Source organism: Ricinus communis, chromosome 7, assembly GCF_019578655.1.
Source record: "Ricinus communis isolate WT05 ecotype wild-type chromosome 7, ASM1957865v1, whole genome shotgun sequence".
Classification (NCBI taxonomy): Eukaryota; Viridiplantae; Streptophyta; class Magnoliopsida; order Malpighiales; family Euphorbiaceae; genus Ricinus; species Ricinus communis.
The window spans coordinates 25,022,169-25,041,525 of NC_063262.1; the positions used below are offsets into that span (position 1 = coordinate 25,022,169).

The window sequence follows — 19,357 nt, forward strand, 5'->3', positions numbered from 1 at the left end:
CGGTCATAATATAAAATCATACACCATAATAATAAAATGATAAAAGGAGAGTGTAAATAAATAAAGACATTTTTACTTTCACGGGACGTGTGGCTAAGTAGAACCCTAACCCCAAATTCTAACGTACCACTTTGGCTCTCTTAATCCAATAAGATCGCTCGAGAGCAATGCTCGACCAGAACCTTACCTCCGGTCACTTAAATATCCAAATAAGAAATCTAGTAGCCATTCGGCTCTCTTAATCCAATAAGACTGGCGCCAGAGCAATGCTCGACTGGGACCTTACCTCCGGTCACTTAAATATCCAAATAAGCCGCCTGAGAGCAATGCTCGACCAGGACCTTACCTCCTTAATTTACACAAATCAGCCCAGAGCCATGCTCGACCAGGCAAACCCATAAATATCTTATTACATGTCCATGATCATTCCCGATGTAACCCATCGAGCGGCATGTTCTACAAGCCACATTTCCCAATTCGCAATCATCACATATAATAAATATCATTATCCGATGAACTCAACCAACACATATCGGAAATAAAGATTAAAGATTTAAGGTAAAACAACGTGCAATTTGCGAGGGAAAAATAATAACGCTTATCTTATTATAACATACTAATAATAATATTTATATTATTTCAAATATTAATAATCAAGTGAAATCATTTACCTTGCGATACTAATAATCATATTAAGCACAAATTCTAAATAGCATATTAAAATCGGACTAGCAATAGCGCGAAAGATTAAATGACTTTAACTCATGATTTGATGCGTTCCACGGTCCGCTCCTACGCCTCGGGTGGAGTCGAAGGGGCTGAATTATCTAATAACAAAAGACATACAATTAATAGACATTCAAAATTTTTCCTAAACTTAGACCCTAAGGTCGACCGCCTAGAATTAAATTAGACTCGAGGATTACCAAAATTTGATGAGAACCTCCCTAAATTACTGGATATTTACCCTCAGAAACGGGTCCAGGACTGCCAAAAACATATCGGACATGCTGGAATTTAATAACAGGAGCCGGGCCACAAGAATCGCATTAATACTTTCCCGACTCCAAAACACCACAATCCAAACAATTCAATTTGATTTATTTTTAAACTACCCAACACAAGCAATTAATAGCCTCAATAACTTTCTAATATTATAACAAAATTTTCGAGTCTAATAAAATTATACCGAGTTGAAAATTAAAATATTTCGCGCGTCCGAAAACACCGGGTCCGGAAGCCGGTCCTGTCGAATTCAAATCCGGGCGCCTACGCGAAGCTCAAGTTGCGAGAGTCCGGAAGGACAAGAGTTTTGGCCGGAAGTGGCCGGAAGGCGGATCGGGCCGGAAAGTCGCTGCTCACGCGACACCTTTCAAGGTCACGGCAAGGATTTCACGTGAGGAGGGTTGCTTCAAGGGTTTTCGGGGGTGGGGAGTCCGATTCGGCCGATCGCCGAAAACAAGCCGCAAGAGGCCGAACGAAGACAACTCCCTACCTTGGCTAACACTCCGGCGGAAAGGAGGAAAGGGAAGGAGAGCTGCAGAGCGGGGAAGGGAGGAAGGCGGGCGGCGGCACGTGGCGGCGGGGAAGAAGACAGTCGATGGGGAGGGAGAAGGAAGGGAGGAAGGAAAAGGAGGAGGGAGGGGAGAAAAAAAGTTTTTTTTATATATATATATAATTATTATTATAACTAAGGGTGTTACATTCTACCCCCCTTAGAAAAGAAATTCGACCTCGAATTTTAAACCATAGCCCACTTAGGATTGAAATAAATGAGGGTAGAGCCTTCTCATTTCCTGCTCGGTCTCCCAAGTACACTCTTCAGACAAATGATTCCGCCACAAAACTTTGACCATCGGAATAATTTTTGGTAGCGGTGGCGAACTTGAGTATCCACAATCCCCGGTCGCCTCCTTATAAGTCAAATCTTCACCAACTTCCACATTCGTGGTTGTAACACATGCGAAGGGTCCGAAATATACTTTCTTAACATCGATATGTGGAATACCGGATGCACGTAGAAGTTCGGTGGCAAGTCTAGTTTGTATGCCACATCTCCACCGCTTAATAATCTCAAAGGGTCCCACATAACGAGGTGTCAATTTGCCTTTCTTGCCGAATCGCAACACACCACGCATAGGAGACACCTTCAAGAATACATATTCCCCAACACTGAATTCCACGTGCTTCCGCTTTGGATCCGCATAACTTTTCTGCCTACTAAAAGCTGTCTTCAGTCGCTCGCGAATAACCGGAATCTTTTCTGAAGTGATCTGAACCAATTCCGATCCTGCTAACTTCCGTTCACCAACTTCTTCCCAACATACGGGGGATCTACACTTCCGACCATACAAGGCCTCGAAAGGTGCCATTTTGATACTTGCATGATAGCTATTATTATACGCGAATTCGACCAACGGTAGATACCAATCCCATTGACCACCAAAGTCTATCACGCACATCCGAAGCATATCCTCTAAAGTCTGAATAGTCCTTTCTGATTGTCCGTCCGTCTGAGGATGGAAGGCCGCATCTTGAAGTCCAACTGGTACCAAGTTCCTCTTGCAACTTTTTCCAAAACCTTGAAGTAAATTGCATTACGACACTATGGAAACCGGACGTCGTGAAGACCGACAATCCTTTCCAAATACACTCTTGCATACTTAGCTACAGAATAGGTAGTCTTTACCGAAAGAAAATCGCTACCGACTTAGTCAATCGATCCATAATTACCCGGATAGAGTCATAACCGGTAAGTCTTGGGTAAGCCTGATACAAAATCCATAGTAATCCTTTCCCATTTCCACTCTGGTATAGGAAGCGGTTGCAGTAAACCAGACGGCTTCTGATGCTCTAATTTAACCTATTGACACGTCAGACATTTGGAGACAAACTCTGCTACATCTCTCTTCATCCCGCTCCACCAATAATTTCCTTTCAAATCATGGTACATCTTTGTGGAGCCCGGATGCACGCTGTAAGTTGTACAATGAGCTTCTTCTAAAATCTTCTTCCCGAGATTATCCACATCGGAACACACAGCCCTAGAGCCCATCATGAGGGTGCCATCATCATTTATAATAAAGTTATTAGCTCGACCCTGCGCACATCTTCCAAGATTTTCAAAACTGTGGGTCCCGATTCTGAGCCATCCTGATTTTGTCGACAAGCACAGACCTAACCCCGAAATGTGCTAACATCACACCCGATTCTAATATTTCCACCGAAACCCTTGATCATACAGTTTCATGCAACCCTTCAAATGGCCTCTTCTCTACACTAACATGAGCAAGACTACCTACCGACTTCCTGCTCAAAGCATCAGCCACAACATTCGCATTACCCGGGTGGTAGAGAATATTACAATCATAGTCCTTCAGAAGCTCTAACCACCTTCTCTGCCTCAGGTTCAAATCCTTCCCGTTGGAAAATATACTTTAAGCTTTTATGATCCGTATAAATCTCGCGACGCCTCCATGAGATAGTGCCTCCAAATCTTTAATGCAAAGATTACTGCTGCCATCTCCAAATCGTGGGTCGGGTAATTTTGTTCATGCTTCTTCAATTGCCTAGACGCATAAGCTATTACCTTTCCATTTTGCATCAGAACACAACCCAAACCCACTCTGAAGCGTCGCGAATACACCGTGAATCCACCAGTCCCAAGGTAAGGTCAACACCGGAGCTGAAGTCAAACAGTGCTTCAACTTTTGAAAGCTTCTCTCACACGCGTCAATCCACTGAAACCTGACATTTTTCTGAGTCAACTTAGTCAAAGGCGCTGCTATCCTCGAAAAGTCTTGCACAAATCGACGGTGAGAAAGCTACGCACTTCAAGTTGGCCTCTGCCAATCGATTCGCCTCCACTTTCTTAGGGTCCACTTGAATACCCTCTTTAGACACTATGTGCCCCGGAAAGCAACGCTTTCCAACCGAACTCGCACTTGGAGAACTTAGCGTACAATTGATGCTCCCTCAAAGTCTGAAGTACTATCCTCAAGTGCCACGCGTGCTCCTCTTCGCTTTTGGAATAAACCAAGATATCATCAATGAATACGATGACAAAACGATCCAGAAATTCCTTGAACACTTGATTCATCAAATCCATAAAAGCCGCAGGGGCATTAGTGAGTCCAAACGACATCACCAGAAACTCATAATGCCCATAACGCGTCCTGAACGCCGTCTTTGGCACATCTTCACCACGGATCCTTAACTGGTGATACCCTGATCGTAGATCAATCTTGGAGAAATACACCGCTCCCTGAAGCTGATCAAATAGGTCATCGATGCGAGGAAGCGGATACCGGTTACGAATCGTCGCCTTATTTAGTTGCCGGTAATCGATGCAAAGACGCAAGGTGCCATCCTTCTTCTTTACGAACAGAACAGGAGCACCCCAAGGAGACGTACTAGGTCTAATGAAACCCTTATCTAGGAGGTCTTGCAACTGCTCCTTTAGCTCTCTTAACTCGGCCGGTGCCATTCGGTAGGGCGGCAAAGAGATAGGTGTTGTACCCGGTATCACGTCGATGTAATTCTATCTCTACTGGGCGGCAATCCGGGTAGTTCTTCCGAAATACATCGGAAACTCACACCTGAACGCTTCGACGCAACCTTTCCTTGCAGAGGTATCCCTAACCAAAGCCAAATATCCCTGACATCCGCGGCGAAGCATCCGCCTAGCTGTAATCGCCGACACGAGATTCGTGGGAGAAGGTATCTGCTCACCTTTAAAATAGAACTCTGAGTCTCCAGGAATTCGGAAAGTCACTTGTTTCTCCCGTGATCCAACATGGCGAAATGCAAAGCTAACCAATCCATTCCCAAAATCACATCAAAATCCATCACATCTAAAAGAATTAGGTCGAAGCAACCAAATCTCGGCTTCAATGGGACACCGGATACGACATCGGCCTCTAAGGCCTCACTTAATCTGGCAGTAAGTGACCGACATCGGGACTGGGAGCCTAACGGGCTGGACATCCAATCTTATGGCAAAACTAGGCGATACGAAAGAATGGGTAGCCCCAGGGTTTAACAAAACTCTAGCCTCAGAATGACAAACAAGAATAGTACGACACCACAAAGCATTTGAGGCTCGCGCATCTCGAGGAGTAAGGGTAAACACTCTAGCTTGCCCCTACCGACCGGTTGAGACCACGAAGCTCGACCTTGAACCTTGCCCCCAGACCGGCCTCCTGAAGATCTCCCTCCAAAACTACGGCCCTGCTGGCCAACAAACTGAGATCCATCTTGAAAATGTTCCGGGGTTGCAGGAAAAGCTGGTCGGGTCGCACTAGCGGATGAGCCTTCATGGAAAAGCTGGTCGACCGAAATAGCGAGGACACTCTCGAGCCATATGTCCCATCTCACCACACCTAAAACAGGCTCCACTAGACGTTAGGCACGGTCCTTGATGTGACCTGCCACACATCCGACATGTGTCGGCCCCGAACTAGTCTTCGAAACCCGAACTCGCCCACTACCACTGAAGCCCCGACCGGTCACGAATCTCGGCCACTCCTCCGATTACGCCTACCCTTTCCCGTGGATGCGGTGACTTCTCCGCACGGCCTCGGTACCTCTAGAGTAACTTCCACTACCATAGTACGACAGTGCGACTGGACTGACCCACAACCCCGGTTTTCTTCTTCCTACAATCGCCCTCGACTAAACCCTCGTAGCGTCATCTCCATCCGCCTCGCCATGTCAGTGAACTTCTAGGAAGCTACTCCTCCTAGATTGAACCAAGGAAACAAACTCGGGCCGAGCCTGAAATGTATTCTTGTTCTTCCGCTCCTCAGTCCCCACAAAGATAAGGTGCATACCTACTCAAATTTGAACAAATTGCCGGTGTATTCAGCCCACAGATGATTCTCCTTAACTAACCTTTCAAACCTCTCTCTATACTCCCGCCTTGCGAAAGGGATGAAGTACTCTTCGAATCATCTCCGAATTGCCTCCACGACAACCCATCCGGAAAGGGGGCGGATATAATCTCCGAACCACTCGGGATGCTATTCCCTTCAAGGAAAACCCGGCCATCTCGATGGTCCTCCTGTCGAATACAAATCAGACGCCCTCTTTTCAACCTCATCCAAAAAGTCCAGAGGGTCTCCAGCTGTCCCATCAAACTCCACAGGTCTTAACTTGGTATACTCAGACATAGGGACATCGTCCGGATTCCTAATACCGGACCCACTAGCACGGCTTCCTGCACCCTGAGCAGCCTGCTGCTGCTGAAAGGCTAGCAACTGCTCTAGGGCCCTCTGCATCCCAGTCATACTAGACACAAAAGCCTCCACTGGGATTTCACCAGCACCATGTACCTCCTGAGCCTCGCCCTGATCTGGTTGGGCAGCTGCTCGAGGCCTACCTCGCCTTCTGGTACCATGGGCTGGGTCCGGAGGAGCCGTCTGAGCAGAAAACTCATCTTCGCCTTCCTGGGCCGATGCTGCAGTCGCTCGGGTTCTCGGCATTGGTAAGAGCTGAAAATGAACAACAAGCTATTAACCCAACAGACTCTCTAACGATAGCGCAGATACTAGAATCAACGAAACATGCAAGGACATACTCAATTTATCCTAGTTTCCGCAGTAGTTTAGAAAGCTAACCTAGGTCGAAGGAAAAACTAAACCTAAGCTCGATACCAACTTTGTCACGACCCACTCGGGGGCCCGTGGACCAAGATTGTGAATGGGTAGGCTTAAGGCCACCGAAACCCGTAGTAAGCCTTACCAACCCGCAAATCCAAATATACAATTAACCAAATATAAAATAGTCATAATTGTCTTGCATAATACATCATCAAACTACCAACAAGAGTCAGAATAGTTATACAAATTTTAAAATTTCCTACTGCGGATACTCTAGAGTAAAAATGACAAGTATACAAGTACAAGATAATTACAAAAGTCCGAAAAGAAGAAGTCGGACTGTCGAATGTCTTGAAGCGAAAGTCTTTAACTCACACCGAAAAAATTACAACCGAGAGTGAGTCAAAATCAAATAATCTAAGGGCTTTTGCAACCTTCACATGATATATTAATTATTCAAAACAATATACCAATTTCCGAATATAATTGCGGTCATAATATAAAATCATACACCATAATAATAAAATGATAAAAGGAGAGTGTAAATAAATAAAGACATTTTTACTTTCACGGGACGTGTGGCTAAGTAGAACCCTAACCCCAAATTCTAAATGCCCACTTTGGCTCTCTTAATCCAATAAGGCCCCGAGAGCAATGCTCGACCAGAACCTTACCTCCGGTCACTTAAATATCCAAATAAGAAATCTAGTAGCCATTCGGCTCTCTTAATCCAATAAGACTGGCGCCCGAGAGCAATGCTCGACCGGGACCTTACCTCCGACTGGTCACTTAAATATCCAAATAAGCCGAGAGCAATGCTCGACCAGGGACCTTACCTCCCAAGTAATTTACACAAATCAGCCCAGAGCCATGCTCGACCGTGGCAAACCCATAAATATCTTATTACATGTCCATGATCATTACCGGCAAGACGCGTCCCGATGTAACCCATCAGTGGCATGTTCTACAAGCCACATTTCCCAATTCGCAATCATCACATATAATAAATATCATTATCCGATGAACTCAACCAACACATATCGGAAATAAAGATTAAAGATTTAAGGTAAAACAACGTGCAATTTGCGAGGGAAAAATAATAACGCTTATCTTATTATAACATACTAATAATAATATTTATATTATTTCAAATATTAATAATCAAGTGAAATCATTTACCTTGCGATACTAATAATCATATTAAGCACAAATTCTAAATAGCATATTAAAATCGGACTAGCAATAGCGCGAAAGATTAAATGACTTTAACTCACAGATTTGATGCGTTCCACAGTCCGCTCCTACGCCTCGGGTGGAGCTGGCGGGAAGGCTGAATTATCTAATAACAAAAGACATACAATTAATAGACATTCGAAAATTTTTCCTAAACTTAGACCCTAAGGTCGACTGCCTAGAATTAAATTAGACTCGAGGATTACTGAAAATTTGATGAACCTCCCTAAATTACGGATATTTACCCCCCGTAAAACGGGTCCAGGACCTGCCAAAAACATATCAGACATGCTGGAATTTAATAACAGGAGCCGGGCCACAAGAACTGCATTAATACTTTCCCGACTCCAAAACACCACAATCCAAACAATTCAATTTGATTTATTTTTAAACTACCCAACACAAGCAATTAATAGCCTCAATAACTTTCTAATATTATAACAAAATTTTTCAGAGTCTAATAAAATTATACCGAGTTGAAAATTAAAATATTTCGCGCGTCCAGAAAACACTGGGGTCCGGAAGCCGGTCCCGCCAACAGTGTCGGAATTCAAATCCGGAAGCGCCTACGCGAAGCTCAAGTTGCGGAGAGTCCGGAAGGACAAGAGTTTTGGCCGGAAAGTGGCCGGAAGGCGGCGGATCGGGGCCGGAAAGTCGCTGCTCACGCGACACCTTTCAAGGCTGCCGGCAAGGATTTCCGACGGAGGAGGGTTGCTTCAAGGGTTTTCGGGGGTGGGGAGTCCGATTCCGGCGCCAGATCGCCGAAAACAAGCCGGCAAGAGGCCGAACGGCGAAGACAACTCCCTACCTTCGGCTAACATCGGCGGAAAGGAGGAAAGGGGAAGGAGAGCTGCTGCAGAGCGGCGGGAAGGGAGGAAGGCGCTGGCGACGGCGGCGGCGAGCTGGGCGGCACGTAGGCGGCGCGGGGAAGAAGACAGTCGATGGGGGGAGGGAGAAGGAAGGGAGGAAGGAAAAGGAGGAGGGGGAGGGGAGAAAAAAAAGTTTTTTTTTATATATATATATAATTATTATTATAACTAAGGGTGTTACAAATTAATATAAATAAAGAGGTAGAAAACTAAATAAACTGTATATATATTTATTGTCTAGTATTTTCTCACATTATAATCCATCTAAATGGATAGTTTTTGAAGAGGGTAAAATTGAATATATTGTATAGTATTATAGGCAATTAAGATGCATGAAAGGGATGAGACATAGGGTCACCTGAATACACTGGTAACATGTCATTGTACAAATAGTCCAATTACATAATTATTTTTAACCTAAATAACTCAATTGAATCTGTACCCTTTTGGACAGTATTTTGTATTTATATAACTATTTGCCCGAATGTTATATTTCTTTTGTATATAAAAATGGAAATCAGGTGGCAGATTGGATGGCTTCTCACTGCTTATCTATGTTCCCTGCCGCCTTCTTCTCTAAACCCTAAACATCTTAACATCTATCTCTCTAAATACTCAAATCATAATTTGACCATTAGACTACCATCCAAAGAGTTTCTACATGGTCAGCTCTCTGGAGATTTTGGCTCTTAATTCAATTTTAAGGTTAAAAAACTGTGATTTGTACTCTGTTACTGTACTCTTCATAAAACTGTATGTGTTTTGACATGAAAGAGGACAGACAGTAATTTCCTTGCAATTTGCAAGGATGGTAACATACAAGGTATAATCATTAATATCTGATGATTAGGTGGATTGATTAACCAGTAGTCTTGAGCGATGACACGATGCAAGTCAAAAATAGGTAAGTGCTTTAGCTCCATTAAAAAAGGAATTGTCTAAAGTCTATGGATAAGACATGGATTAATTAATGATCATGATTTCCCTTTTTGTTAAACTTGTAGATCTAATACTTCTTAGCATAACGGAGAAAGACAAAAGGAGATCATTTCTTCCAAAATAAGATCATAAAGATTTGAATTTTGCTTGCTTTTTCATGGAATAAAAGCAGATGTCAATCCTTACAAATGACCAAGCAAACAAGTTACAAAGGCCATTTGTCACGTGCCCGCCTCACAACGAGGCAAAGAAGGCTACCTATACGCCGATAAAGAGGGAGCTAAGCCAAGATATGAGGGTATCGGCCATACAGCTCTCTAAAAAGGGTAAAAAGGAAGGAACCAACCTTCCTAGCAACCCTCAAGATAGAAGGAGGTCCTCTTATTGAGGGTGCTATACTTTCAAGCCCTATCAAGGCATGCTTGACGAGTTTGAAAATGTTATGCCTGAGCTGCCGAAGAAGCTTCCTCCGCGACGAGAAGTGAACCACGAGATCGAGCTGGAATTGGGAGCCAAACCAAAACAAAACTCACGTGACACATTACTGAGTTACCATGATTAGGAGAAACATGTTGATGGACTAAGGTGGTGTTTAATGGAACTTACAGTTAACTGGTATAAAATTAGTCGCTGAATATAATAAATATTGAAATTATAAGTGGTGCTGTATTTAATCTATACTAGTCATTTACTCGTACATTACACGACTGTTGTTATTATTTTGATAATAAAAAATTAAATTTATGAATATAATTTAATAATATTTTTAATATTTAATATTAATTTATAATATTTTAAAATAATAATAAACTAACTATTTTTAGATATCCTAAATTTATTTTTAAAATTTTACTAGTGTAATAATATAAAAATTATTTTAAAAATATATATTAATTAAATTCTAATATTATAAAAATTATTACTATCAATATAATTGATATTATTATCTTTTATAATTAAAAATTATTATACAACTAAAAACTAATCTAATAGTGAATATAATATTTAAAAATATTATTTTCTATAATTAAAATTATTATTTAATTAGATAGCTAATTTATTAGTTTATATAATATTAAAATATAATTAATATATGATTTTTTTAGAATAATCATTATCTAATTAGAAAACTTATCATTATCTAATTAGAAAACTAATTATTATTAATATATATTTTTATAATTAGAATCAGTGTTTAATTAAGAATGTAACTTATTAATTAATAAATTAATAAAAAAAGCACAAAATTACAAATAAACTTAAATTTCGTCAAAAAAATTTTAGGCCTCAGAAATATATATATGTTTGTTTGATAATTTTGATTACTGAACAGTATTATGATTCTTGATTGGACATAATGAACCATTTTTCCTTTATGAAAATGGACATATTTAACTTAGTATTAATTTCTAAGATTTAGCTATCAAATATGTTTAAAGTTATTGAAAAAGTAAAAAAAAAAAGTCTAAAAATAAAAATTTAATAAAAACAATTTTTTTTTTTTTTTTTTTACAAATGAGCCTAAAAATAAATATAAAAAAATTTAAGAATGTATCAAGGCAAAAAAGCTAAAAGGAATTCGTTTCCGGTTATTAGTGATAATTTAAAGATGTAATAAGAGTATGAAAGTCACTGTGCTAAAAGAATATTAAACAGAATAATTTGGCGTTTTAAGGTAGATTATCATTTAGCGTTATTGCACCATCTTAAAAATAATAAGTGCTTTAAAATTTCAATTTTAGGTAATAATTTGGATTTTAAATACCCTTTAAGATAAGAAAATTAAAGGTTTTCACTATTTGATTTACTCTCTTTTGCATAAATAGAATGCTTGGCAAAATTATAAGAGTACAGGCACGCACAGTATCAAACATGGGCAATATTATTTAGTGCGATTGTGTACATGCATATATTTAACAGCTACAAGAAAAGCTTGTGAGCATGCCAACTGTTAAACATACACACGCACACACACGTATTACAGCCACAATAGGTTGCGAACAGTTCAAATTATACGAATAGAGGGATTTTTTTTTTGTGTGTGGAGAAGGATGAGTTTTAATAATTGCATGGAATTGTTAGGAAAAGAAAAGAAAGAAAGAAAACAGTGTTTTGTGGGCTGATATGATAATGGATCAATCTTATTAGCAGCCGAAAACCCTCACTGTTTTAATTGATGATGACAAGCTAAATTGTAAACGTTTCCTATTCTTTAACAGGAAGGAAACATGACAACCTTCAAAAACTATTGAAATTTTGACCTTTCAATTGATAAGGAGCCTCGCTCCAAGAATCATGTGTTTCCACGACTTGGTTGTCAGGCATCGTCAGGGGAAACCTTGGGCAAGTTCCCCTTCCGCTTTACTAAGACTAGCAATTCATGTTTGTCATTTCAACAATACCTGACATGACATCTAACTCTTAGCTGCCCAAGTTACCCAGCAAAAGGTGAAAAAAGCATTTAATATCCTTACACTCGCGGAACAGGGCAACGGACTAGCCCTGGAAATAGGTCTTTGATTGATCATCGCGGTCATGACAGAGATCATCACTATTCAAAGAAGACATCCCACATTAGACAACAAGCATATGTAAAATGATTAGAAGAGTTTCTCGCACCATTCTATCACAATTAGTAAATAGGTTTACAAGCATAATAAGTCCAAAAATCATTAACATTTGGGGAAAATTTCTAACACTCCCAGTTGTTTTCAGGTGCCTTGTAGTTCCATGTCCATGGTTTGCTTCAGCTGCCCTCACTTCTCTCCAGTGCTGCAAAAGGGTATTCTGTTAGCATCACAAAATATCCAAATACAATTGTACAATTTAGAAAAAAAGACAAGTACTACAGTTTGGAGATAAGATCATATCAAGCTCAGTATATGCATGAATAAATACAACCTCACGTTAGCTTCGTGTCAGCTTCAAGATACAAACTCAAAGCCATTATCACGTTTAGCATGACTAGACTTCTGAGTGCTGAAATAAAGTCACTCATAAAAGAGTTTGAAACACTATCAAACTGCTCAACTGATTTCTACTACTCAAAAAAGCAAAGAAGCATGATCAAACAGTTCTGATGGCAAAGAAACTTGTGAATTGTTATCAGTGAAATAGTATAGTTACTAATCTATCATAGCTGCCACTTGGCACAAACTGGACTTATATGTATTCATGTGTTTGTTGTTCAAATTTGACAGATGCACAGAGCTAAATAAGAGAGAGAAAAAAAAAGAATTACTGTTGTAGTTCAAAAGCTTCTCAATAAGATCAACATGAGTCATGAGCATACGCCTGCAGCAATAACGGACCAAACCCAATGCATCAAGAGCATCTCTGCAGCAGAAAATGAGATGTTAATGGCCTTCATTATGTCCACAAGTTCTGCTAATAATTGTTACCCAAACTCATATAAGTAATAAAAATATTAACAGTCAGTTACGAACTATGTTGCCTCGCTGTTGGATAGTCCTTTTGCAAGTCAACTCAGAAATGGAAAAATGTAGAAAGACCATGGTAAATGACAGTATCAAATTAAGACCAGTACTTGCAACATGCAGCTCATACAGACACACATATACACATATCCCTCTTCTTCTCCCTCAAGCAAGCTTTTAAAATCAAAATGAAGAAGAAAGAAACAGCAATAGAAATGGAGGACATAAAAACAACTTCTTCAGGAGAAAATAATGCAAGACCATGGAAATCTTATCAAACTAATTTCAGTAAGGCTAAAGCTGATTCCCTTCAATTGCTGGGATACCCTATTATACTCTCAATTCTATAGAATTTAACTGCAACTTTATAAATCATTTATTTATCTGTCACAAGTTCCATTTTTCTTTCATATAATTAGTTGTAGCAATCATAACAATTAAAGATGACTCATCTTTTACTAGTTCACCCAAACAAAAGAATAGCAGAGCAATTGAAAAGATGTTCCTAATTCAAGTACAAGTAACAGTACCAAGAAAAAAAAGGTCTCCTATTTTCCGATTCCAGTGATTAAAATTAAAAACCAAATTACAGGAAAAAAAAAAAAAAGAAGAAGAGAAAAACACTACCAGTAAAGAAAATTAACAAAGAATATATGTTCTTTTCCTAGAAAAGAAAGAGAGAAGCGATTGAATAAATGGCTAGAACAGTAAGCAAATAAGCAAAAAAAGAGAAATACGCATAGCAATCTCACCCTTCGGAGTAATCGGCCTGAAGAAGATCCAGATACGTGTCCCATTTGTTGCCAATCACCTTTAAAATTAAATATAATTTCGTTATAAAACCCTAGAAAATGAAATTGATCAAGCAAACTAACTACCTACAAAGAGATGGAATAAAATGAAATGAAAGAGTATTAGAATTAACCTTGCCACATGTAAAACAACGAACTGGAATTATCATCTTTGCGGTGCTTCTTTTCTCTCTATCTCTCTCGCTCGCTACTGTTTCCTTGATCAGCGCGTCTATGGAGAAAGAGAGGGTTTATACTTATATATACGCAAGAAAATATATTTTGTATCAGAGAATGTTGGGCTGGGCCTAAAGTAACGAGGTTAGGATAAGCTAAACTCTACTACCAAACATCCCACAGACCAAAACGATCTTCTTCAATTCCCCCAAAAACAAACATAATTTCAATTTCAATTCCCAATTTGACCTAAATATCGATCAAATGGGAACAAGTGGGAATGATGTAGAAGCGGGATTTGCGAAGTTACAAGGAGAGGATTTCGAGTACTACATGCAAACATACTCGATAATTCTTGGTCGGAACTCGAAGAAATCAACGGTGGATGTGGATTTATCAAGTCTAGGAGGGGGAATGAACATATCAAGACACCACGCACGCATCTTTTACGACTTTGCGCGGCGTCGTTTTGCATTAGAAGTATTGGGGAAAAACGGGTGCTTAGTGGAAGGCGTATTACATTTGCCAGGAAACCCACCGGTGAAACTTGATTCGCAAGATTTGTTACAAATTGGGGATAAAGAGTTTTACTTTTTGTTACCTGTGAGGAGTATTTTGGGTGGACATTTAGGGTTAAGGCATCACGTCAATGTTGTCCCTCAGTATCATTCTGGTGGGGCCGAGAGGATGGCGGGGCCGGTCGCCGTTAGGAAAGCAGGGAGAGGGAGGGAGTCTTATGAGGAAGAGTTTGATGATGATGAGGATGAGGATGATATAGGTGGTAGTAGTGGAAAGAAGAGGAGAGAGGGATTGGAGGGTTTTGGATATGGTGCTGTTGGTGGGTCTGGTGGTAAACCCGGATTGGCTGGAGCTTTAGGTTAGTTGCAGTTATTGTGATTATAGATTGAATTATTCTGCTTTTGTTCTTAGAATGTTGGTGTTGGCATTTGCCCTGTTTACCTGGTAGTTTGTAAAAATTGCTTCTTCTTTTTTTTCTTTTATATAATTTGGTGGCCCGGACTCGATTCTTTTGTTTTATGAACAATCTTTGATTTGTGTCATTGAATTTACTTTTTCATGCTCTGCTGTTTGGAAAATTTGTTAACGTCTGCTATTGTGGGTTAGGTGTTCTTGCTTTTATGATCAAAACAAGTTTGGTTTTCTTTTATTTTTTCTTTTGCATTGCTAGGACAAATCTTGTTGAGGGCAGTTACTTCTCGTCTGATTAATGTATTTATTTTCAATCTCAAGTAAAAAATTTCTAACACTAGCACCACCTATTGATTTTGCATATCAATTTTTCCAGGATGAGTCATTTTCTGTTTTGGTTTTGTTTCGTTAATGTTGAGTTGACATTTGTGAATTATTTAGTTCATTTTGTACAATAGAGAACTTATTGCTCATTGGATTATAAGCAGTTCGAATTGTACTTTGATGAGTTTAGTTGAATGCGCATGTACTCACACATGCATGTCAATGCTTATAATTCCTAGTGATTTGATTCTAGGTGACCAGAGAACCCATTGAAAGCATGTTGGCTTATTATTTGGAATTCAGTAGGTATCCCATCAAAGAGGGTAAGATTGTATTTTGAGTTCTGACTTCTTATGGGGTTTGTGACTGCACAAGGACTAGCCATATATGCATAAAGCTATAACGCAAGTGATCATGTATGATATGAGTCTGGAAATAAACAAAATTTACCATCTCTCTGTTGCATGTTTCCATTAAGCTTTATCCACGTCAAGTTCAGTTTGTCACTGATTCTTGTTTGTTCCTAATGCATTGTGTCATTTGATATGAGTTCTTTTATTTTAGTTCATAATATTTGACATCATTTTAATATTTTATGAACTTTGCTCATTTAGGATAATCTAATACTCTTAAGATTGGTGGTGATGACTTTATGTTCTGTGATATGTGTCTTTGGACAGTGGCTTTCTTGAAATGTTGTGGGCTATGGCTGTGAAGCCATAACCTCTTATTGATTTATCTTTCATCAAAACGTGGCATTGATAATTTGCTTTTCCTTCCTGAAAGCCAAGAGTTCTCTTAGTGCAAAACTTCCAAATAATAACTTATTTTGTCATTGTCATGGATGGTATCGTGTCCAGTTCCTTCGGATAAGAAACTAGATGGAAGATCAAGAGTTGATCGTGAGTCCGACAATCAACAACTTTTACAGTTGGAAGAAAAAGATGTGGTGTCATCTGTAGCTACTGTGCTGTCTGATCTTTGTGGCCCTGGAGAATGGATGCCCATGGAGAAACTTCATGCTGAGGTTAACGTCTGTCAGCTCTTCTCAGTTAGCATCTCTAATTGAATTCTCTTGGATTTACAGACTTGCAAAACATAATTCTTAGTTATTAGATAACTTATTCTTCAAAGACCCGAAAATACAATGAATAAATTCAGTAGTATTGATTACTTGCATATCCTTAATCATTACCAATTTAAACTATTTGGTGGCTGATGAGGTCTTATCATGAAAAACCTTCTTACTATGTATGTCAGTTTTTTGTTGGATATTCCACTTCACCAAAAAAGATTTTATTATATTTTGGAACTGTCACTTTTAAAAAGTGATTACGTATACTGGATAAAGCTGCTTCATTCTTTTAGTGTTTAAAAAAATTATTTGGTAACAAGTGAAATTTTTGGCAATTGCCCAAGTTTCTCATAGTTTTTTCTTGCTGCTACTGACATATCAATAGAGGTTATTCATGTCAGATTCAGATCTAAGTTTTTCAACTCAAGAATGACTTGCACCAGCTATGATCAATGCTATTTATCATGTCACTAGAGGCTAGATCTTTTTCTGTGGCTCAAATTAGACTTGGCTTCAAAAAAGAAAATGGTGGATCCATCATATATTACGCGATGGCTCTCAGTGATTAGTGCATATACTCTAACTACGCCCTGATATGCTCTTCTATCGATTCCTGGCTATCAAGACTTGTGTGATACTTGAGCCTTGGGATGCTTTTGTTTGCTTAACCCTTGTGTTTTTACATGTTCAGTTACTGGAGCATTATAGCAATGTCTGGCATCACAGCCGGGTGAGGAGATATCTCACCTCTGAGGAATGGCCTGGGCCTGAATCCAAAGGAAAACCCTGGTACGGGTTGCTTATGTTACTGAGAAAATACCCAGAGCACTTTGTCATCAACACGAGGTCCAAAAATCGTGTGACACTGGAGTTTGTCTCTCTTGTCTCCCTCCTTTCTTAAGATCCAGAGAATATGGGGAAGATGATGATATCTGTTCCTTTTTACTCGATCTGTTGTGATGAATATTTCTGTACATGATGTATTTGACTATGCAAGTCTGTCTTTAAGATCTTTTCTTCTGCTAGTGTACTTTTTCTCTTTCTTTACGAAAAATGGTGATTCCTCCAAAATTTTCTTGGCCTTTGAATCCCTTGATCTGCCGACAAGTTGAACCCAATTCACTAATTAAGGAAATGAAGGGGCTGGCAGCTGGTCCCGGAAAATATACGTTTCTTTTCTTTTCTTTTCTTTTACTTGAAAAGTCTCTAGTTTTTTTTTCTTATTATTAGTCTGTCTGTAATTTTGTTTTTATTTCATTTTAATACCTTCTCAATTAATATCTTTAAGATTCTATTGATATAATAAGTAATAATATTATTGATCAAATAATGAGAGAAAAGAATTGATTTGCTCTTATTGTTTAATTCGTGGCTCGCAATAAACTAAAATTGATCAAAAGCTGTTACGTATGCCGTTCCATTAACTGTAGAATAACAGATATTCAAACAAAAAAGAAAAAAAGAATTAACAGATATTTGCTCTATTCGAGTGATGCTAATGATTGTCATTCCAAATTAGAAAAAAACAGTCTTATCTATTCGAGTGATGCTGATGATTGTCATTACAAATTAGAAAAGAGCTGTCTTTCCTTTCCGTCACCAGTACCGAAGTCTTCTTCTCTCCTTCAATTTTGGCATTGCAAATGTGTCACGCCCCGCCTCGCACAAAACTCACGTGACAAATGGGGTTGAGAGAACCAGGTTAGTACAGTACGACAGTGGACAACCCGCTTCTAATAAATGGAACAACGATGTTGTTACTGCAAATTTCTTGATTCTCAAAAAAGAAAAAATTTAATGTCATTGTTGGTGTTGCGATAGGAAGATGGATTTGCATTTGCATGGTTAGGATGAAGAGGAATTTGCAAATGGAAGAACTTGCTTTATACCTTTTTCAATTTTATTTAATTTTTCTATTACTGGTACTGAAGATGATGAAATTTGAATGGCAGTAAAGTGGGTGTTGGGAATTAATTTTACTAATATTTGCGAGAGTGGTGTTAGTGAAAGAAGGAATGACAGAAACGATGCCGCCGACCACCGCTTCTCTCCTTGGGTTACATGATTCTTGATTTAAGAAAATATAGATGAATTGATTTGCATTTTTGGCATATAAACTCTATTGAATGGCCATCGGCATCTTGATTTTATTTTGGTTTTGATTTCTTTCTTCTCTTTTTCTTTTTTGTTTATAACCAGTTAGCTATTTACCCAGCAATTTAACTACCATACAAAACTCAAAGCAACAGTGATCAAGATTCAGGAGTCATAACACACAAGAATTTGCTTTTGTTTCTCCCTTTCTATATGTTTTGTTAATGGAACAATGAGATGATTTCTTATCCGCTCCAAATACATGACGATATCAGCGATGGAAAAGATGGCGGCAGCATAAACTGGTTGTCAGCGGTGGAATTTGATTCTTGAAACGGCGGTAGTGCTGCGATGGCGGTAGTTGTGGGTGAAGACATTTGAATGAAGGATTTTGGCACCTCAGCTTAGAGCAACAACTGTTTTATTCAAGATTTATCTCCCCCCATTAAATAAAGGTCAAATGTGATCAATTTTGAGTTTACTTGGCCAAAAATTTAGGTGGCCCAAAATGTAATGCTCGGGGTAAACAGTCTCCCTCTAAATAATTTATCAATGCAATTAACTATAATCAACTCAAAATTAATAATGTTATTTTTAATTTTATATGAAATAACATGGAATAATTCTTGAAATAAATTTATAATATTCTTAGAATATCTCACTAGTTAGTTTGATAGTAATCATTTTAGAATTTAATTCTATTAAAAATTAATGTTTATTAATGTCATAATATTAAAAAAAAATAACAATATTAATTGAAAAGGTAGTGAATTAAAAAAAAATATGAAACTAAAACTAAAATTAATTATTTTTTTTTTATAGAAAAAACTGCATATGCTTAAATAAAAAGTGTTTAGCTATAGAATATATTCTTTTAGTTTTTTTTTTC

The 19,357-nt window shown here is 38.7% G+C and overlaps 2 protein-coding genes across 3 annotated transcripts; one reads left to right on the plus strand and one right to left on the minus strand.

Annotated features, from left to right (window-relative positions):
- Positions 1-12,228: 12,228 nt before the first annotated feature.
- LOC8279042 (DNA-directed RNA polymerase subunit 10-like protein) lies at positions 12,229-14,143 on the minus strand. Its single transcript, XM_015727590.3, has 4 exons — positions 14,003-14,143; positions 13,830-13,888; positions 12,882-12,976; positions 12,229-12,412 (listed from the first exon to the last, which is right to left on the minus strand). Exons 1-4 carry the CDS (start codon positions 14,036-14,038, stop codon positions 12,387-12,389), a joined length of 216 nt encoding a protein of 71 aa, XP_015583076.1. The 5' UTR covers positions 14,039-14,143; the 3' UTR covers positions 12,229-12,386.
- Positions 14,144-14,251: 108 nt separating this feature from the next.
- On the plus strand, positions 14,252-17,456 carry LOC8279041 (FHA domain-containing protein FHA2). 2 transcript variants are annotated; one of them, XM_015727589.3, is made up of 3 exons: positions 14,252-14,922; positions 16,160-16,350; positions 17,066-17,456. In XM_015727589.3, exons 1-3 carry the CDS (start codon positions 14,310-14,312, stop codon positions 17,273-17,275), a joined length of 1,014 nt encoding a protein of 337 aa, XP_015583075.1. In that variant the 5' UTR covers positions 14,252-14,309; the 3' UTR covers positions 17,276-17,456. The 2 variants fall into 2 exon arrangements, with proteins under 2 accessions (XP_015583075.1, XP_002532738.1); XM_002532692.4 differs by having other exon boundaries at positions 16,160-16,326.
- Positions 17,457-19,357: the final 1,901 nt, after the last annotated feature.

Excerpts from the sequence above, each read along its gene's own strand:
- LOC8279042 (XM_015727590.3), bottom strand. The coding sequence starts at position 14,038 with ATGATAATTCCAGTTCGTTGTTTTACATGTGGCAAG. Across the intron at positions 13,889-14,002 it reads GTTGTTTTACATGTGGCAAG|GTGATTGGCAACAAATGGGA; the intron begins GTTAATTCTAAT and ends TTAATTTTAAAG. Across the intron at positions 12,413-12,881 it reads GAAGCTTTTGAACTACAACA|CACTGGAGAGAAGTGAGGGC; the intron begins GTAATTCTTTTT and ends ACCCTTTTGCAG.
- LOC8279041 (XM_015727589.3), top strand. The coding sequence starts at position 14,310 with ATGGGAACAAGTGGGAATGATGTAGAAGCGGGATTTGCGAAGTTACAA. Across the intron at positions 14,923-16,159 it reads CGGATTGGCTGGAGCTTTAG|TTCCTTCGGATAAGAAACTA; the intron begins GTTAGTTGCAGT and ends TATCGTGTCCAG. Across the intron at positions 16,351-17,065 it reads ACGTCTGTCAGCTCTTCTCA|TTACTGGAGCATTATAGCAA; the intron begins GTTAGCATCTCT and ends TTACATGTTCAG.